The following is a 17,110-nucleotide window of genomic DNA, read 5'->3' as shown; positions in this document are numbered from 1 at the left end:
CATTAGTTATGTGATCTACCCGTCTTATCTTCAGCATTCTTCTGTAGCACCACATTTCTAAACCTTCTATTGAGCTCAGTTTCATTGTATATTGTGAGTTTTTCATTACCCCAAAAGCTTTCGTAATAATCATTACGAATAGGTATAGGATCATATATCAGGTAATAATGACACAGTTAATGACTGGACGCTAACAACAGTTTTACAGTAACAATAATAAACTTAAAAATGAACGTGGACAGCTACAATAGTAAGAAATTTCCTTGTTTTGTGAGATTACCTGTGATGGTCTGTTTTAGACTATCCTCAGACCTAGCGCTGAAATATGTACATACAAGAGAATCAGAGGACGTAGTAACATATAAAATATAGCTTACATAACAAATAATGAAAGAAGAAATTATACCGGTGATGGTAGACTGCGGTGGTGAACAGAGCAGGTGCTATGGCTCCACGAACGCCAACTTCCAAGCAGAGCAATGCACAGGTGTTGCTTAAACAGGCGATGCTCCGCCTACTGCACAACGTTAGCCGGTCAGGGACACAGGACATAAAATTGTCATTACAATAAAATACAGGCTGATTTTAATTAAACTTTCAAAACGCTGTAGAAATAAAACCACTGGTCAGAATGACGTCAAATTTTAACGAAATGCCGGCCGGAGTGGCCGTGCGGTTCTAGGCGCTTCAGTCCGGAACCGCGCGACTGCTACAGTCGCAGGTTACAATCCTGCCTCGGGCATGTATCTGTGTGATGTCCTTAGGTTGGTTAGGTTTAAGTGGTTCTAAGTTCTAGGGGACTGATGACCTCAGAAGTTGAGTCCCATAGTGCTCAGAGCCATTTGAACCTTTTTTTTTTGTAACCGAATATTATCGGAGAAGGGGGAAAACCTACGGCAGAAGAAAAAAAATAGTGTAAATTTGATCAGAATACGTAAATGAAAACACCCGTCATGCGCACGACTGATTGACGTTGGTATGAACACGTCGGGTACAAGGCTTTTCCTTCTTCCGCGTCTGCGACGTTCGCCATGACTATCTCAATGCAGGATCGCGCTCTGCTTGTAAAGCTGTGTCACAAGAATGATGACTGCCCACACGTCGCTCTGCAGAAGTTCCTGACACTGAAGAGTTTGAAAAGAGGTGTTGTTCCGATTATTGTCGTGGCTCTGGAGAAAATTATTCGAAAATTCGAAAAGACGGGATCTTTTGGTGTGCAACCTGGTAGAGGGAGGAAACGAATTGATACGACGTCAGTGGAAGCAGTGGCCACGGCAATGCAGGAGGAGACGAGTGGTGGTGTGCAAACGCGTAGTGTACGGAGAATTGTCCGAATATTCGACACACCGTGAGCACGGTGCATAAAATCCTACGAAACATCCTTCATTGCTATCCATTCAAAATTACCCATGTGCACGAGGCGCTTCCTTTTGAACTGCCAGCAAGAGAGACCTTTGCTTTATAATTTCTTGCTGCATGGAAGTGGGCAATGATTGGCTGTGAAAGATTTTGTGGAGAGACGAATTGTCGAATATGAGCAACGGAAAACCCACACACAAATCAACCAGTACCACTTCATCCTGAAAAGGTTACTGTGTGGTGCGAGTTTACGGCATCATTTATCATAGGGCCATATTTTTTCGAAAGGTGCTTCTGGTCATATTACCTGTACTGTCACTGGTAAGCGGTATGAGTGTCGTTTGCGCAACCACGTCATTCCAGCTCTCCAACAGCGTGGATATGTGAGTGGAATAATTTTATGCAAGGTGGCTCACCTCCGCACATTGCAAATATAGTTAAGGAGCTGCTGAAGCGCCATTTCGGAAATGCTAGAACTATCAGCCGACTTTGCCCTACAGCCTGGCCGTCCCGATGACCTGATCTTAATCCGTGTGACTTCTGGTAGTGGGGCTGTCTAAAAGATGTTGTGTTCAGTGTCCCGATTGCAAACTTAGCTGCACTGAAGGCATTGCGCAACAAATTCTGAACGTCAAGCCGGAAACACTTCGATCAGTTGTGGAACATGCTGTTTCTCGATTTCAACTTGTTACAGAAAACGGTGGACAGCATATAGTTCATGTTTTGCGCCAGTCACACGGAAATTAATAATCCGATTTGATTTTGATTGATGCTTTTCATGTTTTTTTTGGCTTCAGGACAGTTAAAAACCGATGTGATTGATGCTTTTTATGCGGTTTTTAGCCTCAGAACAATTAAAAACCGATGTGATTGGTGCTTTTTAAGCGATTTTGGCCTCTGAACAATTAAAAATTGATTTTCCCCATCCTTGCCGTGGTGGGTGGGCTTACGTATCTAACAGTATCACACCTGTACACTGAGTAGTACAGTTTTGTTAACGTCAGACGTACACCTCAGACATTGTTGTATGATGTAGTCGACCACTGCTTGCAGCGCCATCTATTGCTACATTTTGTAACTACTTATTTTTCTTCTCCCACACGTTTTCCCACTACTCCCATAATATTCTATTGCAATTTTACATCATTCTGAGAAGTGATGTTATTTCTACAGCGGTTTGAAAGTTTAACTTTAGTTATAATCACCCTGTATCTCCAGAACGGTGACACTAAAATTAACAACAGATGAAATAGATGCCCTATACACTACTGGCCATTAAAATTGCTACACACGAAGATGACGTGCTAAAGACGCCAAATTTAACCGACAGGAAGAAGATGCTGCTGTGATATGAAAATGATTAGCTTTTCAGAGCATTCACACAAGGTTGGCGTCGGTGGCGACACCTACAACGTGCTGACATGAGAAGTTTCCAACGGATTTCTCATACACAAACAGCAGTTGACCGGCGTTGCCTGGTGAAACATTGTTGTGATGCCTCGTGTAAGGAGGAGAACCATCACGTTTCCGACTTTGATAAAGGTCGGATTGTAGCCTATCGCGATTGCGGTTTATCGTATCGCGACATTGCTGCTCGCGTTGGTCGAGATCCAATGACTATTAGCAGCATATGGAATCGGTGGGTTCAGGAGGGTAATACGGAACGCCGTGCTGGATCCCAACGGTCTCGCATCACTAGCAGTCGAGATGACAGGCTTCTTATCCGCATGGCTCTAACGGATCGTGCAGCCCCGTTTCGATCCCTGAGTCAGCAGATGGGGACGTTTGCAAGACAACAACCATCTGCACGAACAGTTTGACGACGCTTGCAGCAGCATGGACTATCAGATCGGAGACCTTTGACGCTGCATCACAGACAGGAGGGCCTGCGATGGTGTACTCAATGACGAACCTGGGTGCACGAATGGCAAAACGTCATTTCTTCGTATGAATATAGGTTCTGTTTACAGCATCATGATGGTCGCATCCGTGTTTGGCAACACATTGGAAGCGTGTATTCGTCATCGCCATGCTGATTGTATGGGGTGCCATTGGTTACACGTCTCGGTCACCTCTCTTCGCATTGACGGCACTTTGAACAGTGGACGTTACATTTCAGATGTGTTACGACCCGTGGCTGTACCCTTACTACGCCCAGAGGTGGCTGTTCTGGGTACTGATTTCTCAGGATCTATGCACACAAATTACGTTAAAATGTAATCACATGCCAGTTCTAGTATAATATATTTGTCCAATGAATAGCCGTTTATCATCTGCATTTCTTCTTGGTGTTGCAATTTTAATGGCCAGTACTGTATTATATAAAGTGACTGCTATAAATAGCATTATCTCAGTCTGTGATAAAAATATATATAAAAGAGATAACCAGTCATAATCTACTTTGAAAACATCGATAGCCATAGGTGCGTGGGAGGGTGGTGGTGGTGGTCGTCGTGGTGGTGGTGGGGGTTATCGCAAACTCCTAGATTGTATGACAGGAAATATGGTGGTTAGGCAACGCTAATGGTTCTCATGAAGGTGGCGTGGTTATGTCGATGTGCGCCGTCCAGCACAAGAGGATTTGAGAGTTACAACATCTGATGGATGTCGAATTGTAGTGGCATGCAGGTCGACATGTAGAAATGCATGCAAGCGATTGCGTATTGGTCTTAGATCTAAGAGCAATACGCAGTCTCGCCACGACAACCCTCTGTTCACTAATCCCTGTATCCGGTTTGCTACCAGCTCATTATTATTTGTTGCTAAAAGGTCAAATGTGTTTTCGTAACCGTTTAATATTTGAGTGGGCTCGTGAACTAACTGCTCGAAATAATTTTCAGAGAAAGCATTCAGTGAAATTTCGGATGATATTTTACGCTTACCTCCGGATTTAAACATGTATTTTCGAGGGTAAATTGAAGTCACCACAAGGTATATTTATATGAGTCGGGTACATGTTTGACATGACTCAAGTCTTCGTTGAACCTTTCAGCAATCATGGAACATATTTTGTGTTTAGACATAATGACCTTCCTAGACTCTGAGAAGCTCATCTGCAGAAACCAGCACGGTTTTAGGAAACAGCGGTCATGAGAGACACTGCTGGCTCTCTTTGTGCGTGATATACAACAGGCTCTAGATACCTGCCCCCAGCTTGATGCCATATTTATCGAGTTTCAAAAGGCGTTCGGCTCAGTTCCGCACTGTCGCTTGCTGCAAAAAGTGCACGCTTACGGTCTATCCGATGACATATGCGGTTGGATAGAAAGTTTTCTAACAGACAGGAAGCAGTATGTCGTCCTGAACGGGGTGACTTCAACAGAAACAAGCGTAACTTCAGGTGTGCCCCAGGGCAGCGTCATAAGTCCTCTGCTTTTTACGATTTATATAAACAATCTGGTTGATGGTATTGACAACGGCCTTAGACTGTTTGCCGGTGATGCTGTAGTCATGATGCTGTAGTCTATAGGAAAGCAGTATCACACTGCGGATAACAAGGCGAAAATCCCCATTAATGTACGAGTACAAAATAAATGCCCAGTCTTTGGAAACGGTAACGTCCGTCAAGTATCTGAGTGTGACTACTCGAAATTATCTCAAATGGAATGATCAGATTATACACTCCTGGAAATTGAAATAAGAACACCGTGAATTCATTGTCCCAGGAAGGGGAAACTTTATTGACACATTCCTGGGGTCAGATACATCACATGATCACACTGACAGAACCACAGGCACATAGACACAGGCAACAGAGCATGCACAATGTCGGCACTAGTACAGTGTATATCCACCTTTCGCAGCAATGCAGGCTGCTATTCTCCCATGGAGACGATCGTAGAGATGCTGGATGTAGTCCTGTGGAACGGCTTGCCATGCCATTTCCACCTGGCGCCTCAGTTGGACCAGCGTTCGTGCTGGACGTGCAGACCGCGTGAGACGACGCTTCATCCAGTCCCAAACATGCTCAATGGGGGACAGATCCGGAGATCTTGCTGGCCAGGGTAGTTGACTTACACCTTCTAGAGCACGTTGGGTGGCACGGGATACATGCTGACGTGCATTGTCCTGTTGGAACAGCAAGTTCCCTTGCCGGTCTAGGAATGGTAGAACGATGGGTTCGATGACGGTTTGGATGTACCGTGCACTATTCAGTGTCCCCTCGACGATCACCAGTGGTGTACGGCCAGTGTAGGAGATCGCTCCCCACACCATGATGCCGGGTGTTGGCCCTGTGTGCCTCGGTCGTATGCAGTCCTGATTGTGGCGCTCACCTGCACGGCGCCAAACACGCATACGACCATCATTGGCACCAAGGCAGAAGCGACTCTCATCGCTGAAGACGACACGTCTCCATTCGTCCCTCCATTCACGCCTGTCGCGACACCACTGGAGGCGGGCTGCACGATGTTGGGGCGTGAGCGGAAGACGGCCTAACGGTGTGCGGGACCGTAGCCCAGCTTCATGGAGACGGTTGCGAATGGTCCTCGCCGATACCCCAGGAGCAACAGTGTCCCTAATTTGCTGGGGAAGTGGCGGTGCGGTCCCGTACGGCACTGCGTAGGATCCTACGGTCTTGGCGTGCATCCGTGTGTCGCTGCGGTCCGGTCCCAGGTCGACGGGCACGTGCACCTTCCGCCGACCACTGGCGACAACATCGATGTACTGTGGAGACCTCACGCCTCACGTGTTGAGCAATTCGGCGGTACGTCCACTCGGCCTCCCGCATGCCCACTATACGCCCTCGCTCAAAGTCCGTCAACTGCACATACGGTTCACGTCCACGCTGTCGCGGCATGCTACCAGTGTTAAAGACTGCGATGGAGCTCCGTATGCCACGGCAAACTGGCTGACACTGACGGCGGCGGTGCACAAATGCTGCGCAGCTAGCGCCATTCGACGGCCAACACCGCGGTTCCTGGTGTGTCCGTTGTGCCGTGCGTGTGATCATTGCTTGTACAGCCCTCTCGCAGTGTCCTGAGCATGTATGGTGGGTCTGACACACCGGTGTCAATGTGTTCTTTTTTCCATTTCCAGGAGTGTACAAGTAACGGGTAAGGCGAACTCTAGATTGTGGTTTATTGGTAGTAACGTGAAGCGATGCCATCCTTCAACAAAGGAAATAGCTTACAATACGTTAGTTCGTCCAGTCTTGGAGGATTGTTCGTCTGTGTGGGACCCAAACCAGTTGGGTCTGATTCAAGAGATTGATAAGGTCCAAAGAAGAGCGGCAAGATTCGTGACTGGTACATTTAGCCATCGCGAGAGCGTTACAAATCTCATAGAATGTTTGAAGTGGGACACTTGCAGGTAGACGGCGAGCTAAACAGAAGGGGCTGTTCACTAAATTCTGAAATCCGATCTTCACCGTCGATGTAGAGCATATATTATTACCAGCAACTTTCAAATCTGGCAATGATCACCATTCAAAGATAAGGGAAATTCGAGCTCGTACTGAGGCGTTCAGACAGTCGTTTTTCCCTCGCGCGATCCGCGAGTGGAACAGAGAGGGGGGGGGGGGGGGGGGAATATGACTTTGGCGCGAATTGTGCCCTCCGTCACACTCCGCTTGGTGGCTAGCTGAGTATATATGTAGATGTAGATGTAATCTGAGTTGGGTGGTCTGTAAAAGGTTCCAATTATTATTTTGTTCCGGTTGCCAAGAAAGACCGCTATCCATACTAACAGAAAGGAACCGTCTACTTCAACATCGCTTCAAGATAAAATACTTCTAACTGGAACAAACACGCCACAGCCATCTTGTTTAGCCCATTCTTTCTGAACGCCGTTAAGTCTTTTACAAAAATTTCGGCTGAGCTTGTCTCCGGCGTTAGCCAGCTTCCAGTGCCTATAACGATTTGAGCATCAGTGCTTTTTATTAGCGCTTGAAGCTCTAGTACATCCCCTACACTGTTATGCCTATGTTTTCTGGATCTACGTTCTTATTGTGTTCGGCTTGCACCCTTTCAGACTGAAGCTAATTTTGTATTTCCCCGAGACCCTCGACCTAAAAAAATGCCAAGTCCACGCCACACAGCCCCTGCTACCAGTGTAGCCGCCTCCTGGGTCTAACGGACTCTCGACCTATTTACCGGAACCCGAAACCTAACCACTCTATAGTGCAAGTCGAGGAATCTGCAGCCTACACGGTTGCGGACCCGTCTGAGCCTCTGATTCAGACCCTCCATTAGGCTCTGTACCAGAGGTCCAATCGGTCCTATATGCAGCAAATGGTGAGCTCTGCTTTCATCTGGCAAGCAAGACTGGTAGCCTTTACCACTTTTGATAGCCGCTCCACTCCAAAGCAACACACATCATTGCTACCGATGTGAGCTACCACATGCAGTTGCCTAAATACTGTGCTCTTCCTGGCATCCAGAAGGACCCATTACACATGTGGAATGACTCCGTCCAGTATCCACACGGAATGCACACTGGCTTTCTTTCCCTCCTGGCAGCGATGTCCCTAAGTGGCCTCATAACACGATTAACATTGGAGCTTCCAACTACCAATAATCCCACAGTCCTATCAGTTCGCAGATGAAAACTATGCAAAATATTGTTATGAAACTATTATCATAGATCCAGCAGCTGGAATAGTATATGCCATAGTCTGTATACCATTGATGCCAACCAATTTACCCACTAATTTCAAGCGACAAGTTCTCAGTCAAGGTTTTTCTCGCAATAATATTAAAGAAGGGCTAAAAAATCACTCTGTCTTCAGGCCGCATAGGGGCCCCATAGGGGCCATCCGACCGCCGTGTCATCCTCGGCTGAAGATGCGGATAGGAGGGGCGTGTGGTCAGCATACCGCTCTCCCAGTCGTTATGATGGTTTTCTTCGACCGGAGCCGCTACTATTCGCATCACGAGGCTGAGTTCACTCCGAGAAATGGCAACAAATCATAGTGGTCCGGATGGTCACCCACCCAAGTGCCGGCCACGCCCGACAGAGCTTAACCTCTGACGGGAACCGGTGTATCCACTGCGGCAAGGCCGTTGCCAAAGAAGGCCTTAGGTAGGATAGATTTGGAAGAGGAGACGCACAGACATGGGAAGGGACGGGGGGGGGGGAGGAGGAAATTGACATACACAGAGGGAAGGAGGAAATAGGGAGGGAGAGAGAGGGAGAGAGAGAGAGAGAGAGACAGAGAGAGAAATGGGGAAGGGGAGATGGACAGAGAGGGAGAAAGAGAGGAGGAGGACTAGATGGACAAAGAGAAGGGGGGGTGGGGGAGCAGATTTATAGAGTGGAGAAGGAGATAAGGATGAATATCCAATTACCGTAGATGTTTAGCAATTGCCGAGCATTGCCAGATTTTGTAGTTTTGTCTAATTTAGCTGCAGCTTTACACACGTTGTTGTTGTTGTGGTCTGATGGTTTGATGCAGCTCTCCATGCTACTCTATACTGTGCAAGCGTCTTCATCTCCCAGTACCTACTGCAACCTACATCCTTCTGAATCTGCTTAGTGTATTCATCTCTTGGTCTCCCTCTACGATTTTTACCCTCCACGCTGCCCTCCAATACTAAATTGGTGATCCCTCGATGTCTCAGAACATGTCCTACCAACCGATCCCTTCTTCCAGTCAAGTTGTGCCACAAGCTCCTCTTCTCCCCAATTCTGTTCAATACATCCTCATTAGTTATGTGATCTACCCATCTAATCTTCTGCATTCTTCTGTAGCACCACATTTCGAAAACTTCTGTTCTCTTCTTGTCCAAACTATTTATCGTCGATGTTTCACTTCCATACATGGCTACACTCCATACAAATACTTTCAGAAACGACTTCCTGACACTTAAATCTATGCTCGATGTTAACAAATTTCTCTTCTTCAGAAACGCTTTCCTTGCCATTGACAGTTTACATTTTATACTTCTACCATCATCAATTATTTTTCTCCCCAAATTGCAAAACTCCTTTACTACTTTAAGTGTGTCATTTCCTAATCTAATTCCCTCAGCGTCACCCGACTTAATTCGACTACATTCCATTATCCTCGTTTTGCTTTTGTTGATGTTCATCTTATATCCACCTTTCAAGATACTTTCCATTCCGTTCAACTGCTCTTCCAAGTACTTTGCTGTCTCTAACAGAATTACAATGTCATCGGCGAACCTCAAAGTTTTTATTTCTTCTCCGCGGATTTTAATACCTACTCCGAATTTTGTTTCCTTTACTGCTTGCTCAATATACAGATTGAATAACATCGGGGAGAGGCTACAACCCTGTCGCACTCCCTTCGCAACCACTGCTTCCCTTTCGTGCCCGTCGACTCTTATAACTGCCATCTGGTTTCTGTACAAATTGTAAATAGCCTTTCGCTCCCTGTTATTTTATCCCTACCACCTTTAGAATTTGAAAGAGAGTATTCCAGTCAACATTGTCAAAAGCTTTCTCTAAGTCTACAAATGCTAGAAACGTAGGTTTGACTTTCCTTAATCTTTCTTCTTAGATAAGTCGTAAGGTCAGTATTGCCTCACGTGCTCCAATATTTCTACGGAATCCAAACTGATCTTCCCCGAGGTCGGCTTCTACCAGTTTTTTCCATTCGTCTGTAAAGAATTCGTGTTAGTATTTTGCAGCCATGGCTTATTAAACTGATAGTTCGGTAATTTTCACATCTGTCAACACCTGCTTTCTTTGGTATTGGAATTATTATATACTTTTTGGGAAAAACCAAACATCCTCTACACTGTGCTTTCCGCGTCTCTGTCACATTGGGATGCGGCGAGAATCCAGTCCTTTGGTATTAGTTTGACTCTACAGTGGAGTTCAGAATGAGATTTTCACTCTATAACGGAGTGTGCCTGATATGAAACTTCCTGGCAGATTAAAACTGTATGCCAGACCGAGAGTCGAACTCAGGACCTTTGCCTTTCGCGGGCAAGTGCTCTACCACCTGAGTTACCCAAGCACGACTCACGCCCCCTCCTCACAACTTTACTTCTGCCAGTACGTCGTCTCCTACCTTCCAAACTTTACAGAAGCTCTCCTGCGAACCTTGCAGAACTAGCACTCCTGAAGGAAAGGATATTGCGGAGACATGGCTTAGCCACAGCCTGGGGGATGTTTCCAGAATGAGTTCACTCTGCAGCGGAGTGTGCGCTGATATGAAACTTCCTGGCAGATTGAAACTGTGTGCCCGACCGAGACTCGAAATCGGGACCTTTGCCTTTCGCGGGCAAGTGCTCTACCAACTGAGCTATTCAAGCACGACTCACGCCCCCTCCTCACAGCTTTACTTCTGCCAGTACCTCCTGCTGGAGAGCTTCTGTAAAATTTGGAAGGTAGGAGACGAGGCACTGGCAGAAGTAAAGCTGTGAGGACCGGGCGTGAGTCGAGCTTCGGTGGCTCAGATGGTAGAGCACTTGCCCGGGAAAGGTGAAGGTCCCGAGTTCGAGTCTCGGTCTGGCACACAATTTTAATCTGCCAGGAAATTTCTACAGTGGAGTTTTTGCTGATGTGAAACTTCTTGGAAGGTTAAAGCTGAATGCCAGACCCAGACTCACAGCTGAGAGATTCATCATTCACCGATAACAACTCTGCGGATTGAGCTATCCAGGTGCAACTTTCAATCTACCCTCAGAGTTTTACTTCCGCGCCGACCAGAGTGGCCGAGCGGTTCTAGGCGCTACAGTCTGGACCGCTACGGTCGCAGGTTCGAATCCAGCCTCGGGCATGGATGTGTGTGATGTCCTTAGGTTAGTTAGGTTTAAGTAGTTCTAAGTTCTAGGGGACTGATGACCTTAGAAGTTAAGTCCCATAGTGCTCAGAGCCATTTCAACCATTTTTACTTCCGCCGGTACTTCCCTTCTATCTTCGGAACTCCTTCGGTTGCCATTTTCCGTTGCCATTTACCGGTGGTGTTCACACCAGAGTAGTCTCGTACATTTTCTAGACGGCCGATGAGGCTTGTGTGAGCACCGTGTGAGAACGCCTGCCTGGCCTGTGTCGCAGCATGGGCGCGACCTGCCCTGCGGGTTACAACCCGGCCGATTTCTTCCTGCACCTGCTGGCCGTCGTGCCCGAGAAAGAGGAGGAGTGCCGCAGCACCATCGAGCTGCTCTGCGACAACTTCCAGCGGTCGCCCGGCGCCAAGGTGGCGGTCTCCAACGGCCAGGTGAGGGCTGCCGCGGCGCAAGCGCAAATTACTTGACTCATAAGGTCACGCTACAAGATATTAGTCTTCCACAAATTTGGAGTGCCCTTGGTACAGATCGCACAAAATTCACTACTGGCCATTAAAATTGCTACACGACGAAGATGACGTGCTACAGACGCGAAATTTAACCGACAGGAAGAAGATGCTGTGATATGCAAATGATTAGCTTTTCAGAGCATTCACACAAAGTTGGCGCCGCTGGCGATACCTACAACGTGCTGACATGAGGAAAGTTTCCAACCGTTTCTCGTACACAAACAGCAGTTGACCGGCGTTGCCTGGTGAAACGTTGTTGTGATGCCACGTGTAAGGAGGAGAAATGCGTACCATCACGTTTCCGACTTGACAAAGGTCGGATTGAAGCGTATCGCGATTGTGGTTTATCGTATCGCGACACTGCTGCTCGCGTTGGTCGAGATCCAATAACTGTTAACAGAATATGGAATCGGTGGGTTCAGGAGGGTAATACGGAACACCGTGCTGGATCCCAACGGCCTCGTATCACTAGCAATCGAGATGACAGGCATCTTATCCGCACGGCTGTAACGGATCGCGCAGCCACGTCTCGATCCCTGACTCAGCAGATGGGGACGTTTGCAAGACAACAAACATCTGCACGAACAGTTCGACGACGTTTGCAGCATCATGGACTATGAGCTCGGAGTCCCTGGCTGCGGTTACTCTTGACGCTGCATCACAGACAGGAGCGCCTGTGATGGTGTACTCAACGACGGACCAGGGTGCATTAACGGCGAAACGTCATTTTTTCGGATGAATCCAGGTTCTGTTTACAGCATCATGATGGTCGCATCCGTGTTTGGCGATATCGCAGTGAACGCACATTGGAAGTTTGTATCCGTCATCGCCATACTAGCGTATCACCCGGCGTGATGATCTGGGGTGCCATTGGTTACACGTCTCAGTCACCTCTTGTTCGCATTGACGGCACTTTGAACAGTGGACGTTACATTTCAGATGTGATACGACCCGTGGCTCTACCCTTTATTCGATCCCTGCGAAACCCTACATTTCAGCAGGATAATGCACGACCGCATTTTGCAGGTTCTGTACGGGCCTTTCTGGATACAGAAAATGTTCGACTGCTGTCCTGGCCAGCACATTCTCCAGATGTCTCGCCAATTGAAAACGTCTGCTCAATGGTGTCGGAACAACTGGCTCGTCACAATACGCTAGTCACTAGTCTTGATGAACTGTGGTATCGGGTTGAAGCTGCATGGGCAGCTGTACCTGTACACATCATCCAAGCTCTGTTTGACTCAATGCCCAGCCTTATCAAGGCCGTTATTGCGGCCAGAGGTGGTTGTTCTGGGTACTGATTTCTCAGGATCTATGCAGCCAAATTGCGTGAAAATATAATCACATGCCACTTCTAGTATATTTGTCCAATAAATATCCGTTTATCATCTGCATTTCTTCTTGGTGTAGCAATTTTAATGGCCAGTAGTGTAACTTGGACAATGCGCAGAAACGCATTCTTGTTCTCATCACTGGGCGACTCTGTCAGTTTGGTCCCATGGGAAGGACGCCTTTGGTTTGCATTCACCTACTGCATCCACTGTGCACGAAACATTCTTCGTCTCCATTGGCGCAACTGTACTCCGGAAACGGCGGTGTATTGAAGCTAGTAACTGTGAAATTTTTCACACGGTACTGAAGAAACTATTTGGTAAAAGTAATGAATACCTGCGCATGTTCTGGTCTCTTTCGTCAGCTTCATTGCGGACTGTCTATCGTTTCTTTATCTATCGTAGTTACTGAGATATTTGGAAGTAATCCATCAGCTGAAATTAAAAGAGATTGCAATGGAAAATGAGATTCAGTATATACGTTTCGTGCATGTTAGATCATACACGCTATGTCTGAAATGCAGCTAACATATTGAATTCTTCTTTTCCTTCGGGAGAGATCTACATCTATCCGCAGTTTGTCTTTTCCACTCACCTGCGCAAATGATACAGGAAAATTGAAACATTTATAACGTCAACTGAATCTCATGAACGGTTTCAGGTAATGAAGCGAGTTTTTGGCAAATGATAGCATGCAAAGAGAAGAGTATTTTTCTGCACAGTTAACATATGAAACTTTATTATCTACTGTGATGTGCCAGTATCTACAGATTTCTTCAATGAAATAATCTGATTTTTATATGGGCCATCGATAGCTGGGGAAATGAGAATTACTATGGGTTTCCAACAACGTAAGTGTAGAAATCTTACGTTTACTTTACACATAAAATGTGCTTTTCAGCCGGCCGCGGTGGCCTAGCGGTTCTAGGCGGTCAGTCCGGCACCGCGCGACTTCTACGGTCGCAGGTTCGAATCCTGCTTCGTGCATGGATGTGCGTGATGTCCGTAGGTTAGTTAGGTTTAAGTAGTTCTAAGCTCTAGGGGACTGATGACCTCAGATGTTAAGTCCCATGGTGCTCAGAGCCATTTGAACCATTTTCAGGTGAAAGTAAGTCGCTCCTTGACTAGTAATTTTTATCATAATCCTGTAACCCAGTGCGGTTTTTGATAGTAAATGGGTGACTTATCGAATTACTGGCCGTCCTGGCATTACTTGTTAACACAATCATTTGCAGACTTTCTAACTGTTCTTTTTGCGCCGAGCCTACAGCTGTCGAACTACAGTTCCCCTACTATGTGGTGGCCACTTGCAGTGAAACCTCCAGCACTACGGTTCTCCCCTCCCCTACCATGCCTTCTGTGCAGGTTGGGGCCACGTTATTTTGTGCACATGCTACCAGGCGGTTGTGTAACTGCCCACTACTAATGTGACTTATGACATAGATAGTGTGTATGTGCCAATCGGTTGCACAAAATCCGCGATGTAAGATCATTTCGTGTGCAAACGGACAGAATATCAGCAAGGAGCTCTCGTGTTCAAACCTGCCCATGAACACACTGTGAATGAAGCTGCCAATCTGTTGGTGTACCAACGTGGACGCTTCAGCGTTCTTACAAGGGCCGGTGAACAACTCACTACCATGTTACATGGTGTAAGAACAGTGGTCATAAAAATAATGCTGGTAGGGACCAATGGCAGTCGGTTTCAGACCTGAGAGAAATTCCTGCTGGCAATTCAAAAATGGCTTTGAGCACTATGGGTCTTAACTTCTGAGGTCATTGGTCCCCTAGAACATAGAACTACTTAAACCTAACTAACCTAAGGATATCACACACATCCATGCCCGAGGCAGGATTCGAACCTGCGACAGTAACGGTCGCGCGGTTCCGGACTGTAGTGCCTAGAACCGCTCGGCCACTACGGCCGGCCTGCTGTCAGTGCATGAATGTCCATATCAACTAGTTACAGAGCAAACGTTGTGAAGGGTGCTGCATGAAATGGACATTTGGTGTGGGGTACCCCGCAAAAGGCCATTGGTCAGAGTGCCACATAAAATTGCACGACTTCAGCAACATAGAAACATAGATACAGGTGACTGGAAGCGTGGAGGGTGGTCCGATAAATTGAGATTTTGTCTTTTTTCAAATGGTGCGAGGCGTGCACTGAGGGGAAGGAAGTGGTGTGATACTGTGCGCTGTGCTCCTCGTACAGTGGCTCTGGGTCACTCTTGGTTACAGAGAACTAGAACCAGATTTTTCAAGTTAATATTTGGGTGACAAATTGCTGCTCATTCTTCTACACTGTCCAGTCACATTAGTTTGATCTCCTACCAGATGCCTGAATGACCACCTTTTGCGTCACAGACCGCTTATCAAAGTGCATGAAGAGAGAGTGAGATTCTGGAAGGTACGAATGGAAATGTGGAGGCACGGGGACTTCAGTGCCGTGGGATGCTGTGCTAGGTTTCTCGGCTGTAGATCCATGGGGCGAACGGCCCGGTCGAGGTAGTCATACAGGTTCTCGACTGGGCTTAAATCCAGGGAGTCTGGTGACCAGGGGCCGATACAGTAAACTTATCCTGGTGCTCTTCGAACAACACACGTACACTGTGAGCCGTGTGAGACGTTGCATTGATCTACTGGCAGAGGCCAAGGTGCCAAGGAAAAACAAACTGCGTATAGGTATCGACAGAGCACTGAAAGATGCATGCATACTTGTGTTTACCACTGTGCCTTCCAGAATGACGAGATCGCCCAGGGAATGCCTTCCAGCTGCACGTCACTGACGATTGTCGCAGGGTGTTTGCATGACAATGCCCGTCAGTCCAATGGTGCATAAAACGTGATTCATCTGAAAGGGCCACCTGTCGCCCCCTCTATGGTGGTATCGCAGTGCAAACTCCAACTTGGTCAGCATGGGTGCACAAATCAGGTGTCTGCTGTGCAGACCACACCAGAACTTTAGCTGAGCAGTCGTCTAGGAGACATGTTGGTAGTTCCTTGGTTCATCTGGGCGGTCAGTTGCTCGACAGTTGACCGTCTGTTCGCCTGTACACACTACCGCGACCTTTATTCACCCATGTCATCTACGGCCATTGGAGAGAACCATTTTTCCATGAACCATGTACTTTAACCAGGGCGGAATGCGAACTGTTTATAACTTAGCCAGTCCGGAAATGCTTTCACCCTTGGCCCGAAAGACAATGAACATTTGGACGTCAGGTAAGTCGCTCCATTTCCACATTACGACAACTACTGTTTTCGACCCCTACCCGCCGCCAACATGCTTTGTACATCCTTCACTGCTAGTGCTGCCACTTGTCGTCTGTGAGTGGTCATTGCACGTTGACGTCGAACATAAGAAGTGGTCACATTAAAGTGACTGGACAGTGTAGATCTTCATGATGACTATGCTGCGGATGAAACAATCTGCGTACACACAGGAGCCAGCATGCATTCCACGTTTGATGAACTGTCAGGCAACCTATTACACCTCTGCTGATTCGCTAAATCAACTGATTTTAATCCCATAGAAAATGTGTGGGTGTGTTTGGAACAGTGGATGAGACGTAGCATCGCCATCCCTGCAACATGGTAGCTCTACTGTATCTGATCATCAACGAGTGGCTTCCGCTTGATATACCCTACTGGAAAAAAATATTGTGGCCTCTGTTCCTCACCAAGATGAGGCCAGGCCATTATCAGGGCTAGTGGTGGTGTTATATGTCTCCTGGGGTGACTAAGTTTCTGTGCAGTTTGCAATAAATTAACGTCATTGCTGTAGATCTCTTGGTGCATCTTAAGTCACACAGTGTTGTATATGAAATGCAGCTAAAATATTGATTTTTCTTTAAATTTTGGAGTAGATCCACAGATCGAGTCATTTCTACTCACACGCGCAACTGATGCACGAAAAGTGAAATATTTATATCATTACTCGTATCTCATGACCGGTGTGAAATAATGAAACGACTTTCTGGCAATTAGCATGCAAAGAGAAGAGTACTTTGTGTTATAGTTAATCAGGCACGTAATTACACATCTACAGAATACATACATATCCAGGAATCACAGGCCTGCAGACCGAGCGCTGCTTGCAGAAACTGCCTCCATCTTTTGTGATTTTTGCTCGGTTCCTCCAGCTGTCTTCAGTTCTCAGGCCTGCCAGGTTCTTCACCAGATCGTGCATCCAGTGTCGCCTTCGTCCACCTAT

General features: G+C 46.9%; 1 protein-coding gene across 2 annotated transcripts in view; it reads left to right on the top strand.

The window, feature by feature from the left end:
• LOC126412485 (protein white-like) overlaps window positions 1–17,110 on the top strand; it is a 279,379-nt gene that overhangs the window by 161,617 nt on the left and 100,652 nt on the right. For both annotated transcript variants that reach the window (XM_050082106.1, XM_050082105.1), the window contains exon 7: window positions 11,326–11,488. In XM_050082106.1, coding sequence (XP_049938063.1) covers window positions 11,326–11,488 — 163 coding nt within the window. The remainder of the gene's footprint in view (window positions 1–11,325; window positions 11,489–17,110) is intronic.

This window comes from Schistocerca serialis, chromosome 7, assembly GCF_023864345.2.
Source record: "Schistocerca serialis cubense isolate TAMUIC-IGC-003099 chromosome 7, iqSchSeri2.2, whole genome shotgun sequence".
Lineage (NCBI taxonomy): Eukaryota > Metazoa > Arthropoda > Insecta > Orthoptera > Acrididae > Schistocerca > Schistocerca serialis.
The sequence above is the reverse complement of the archived record's forward strand: the minus strand, read 5'-3'. Positions and strand labels throughout refer to the sequence as shown.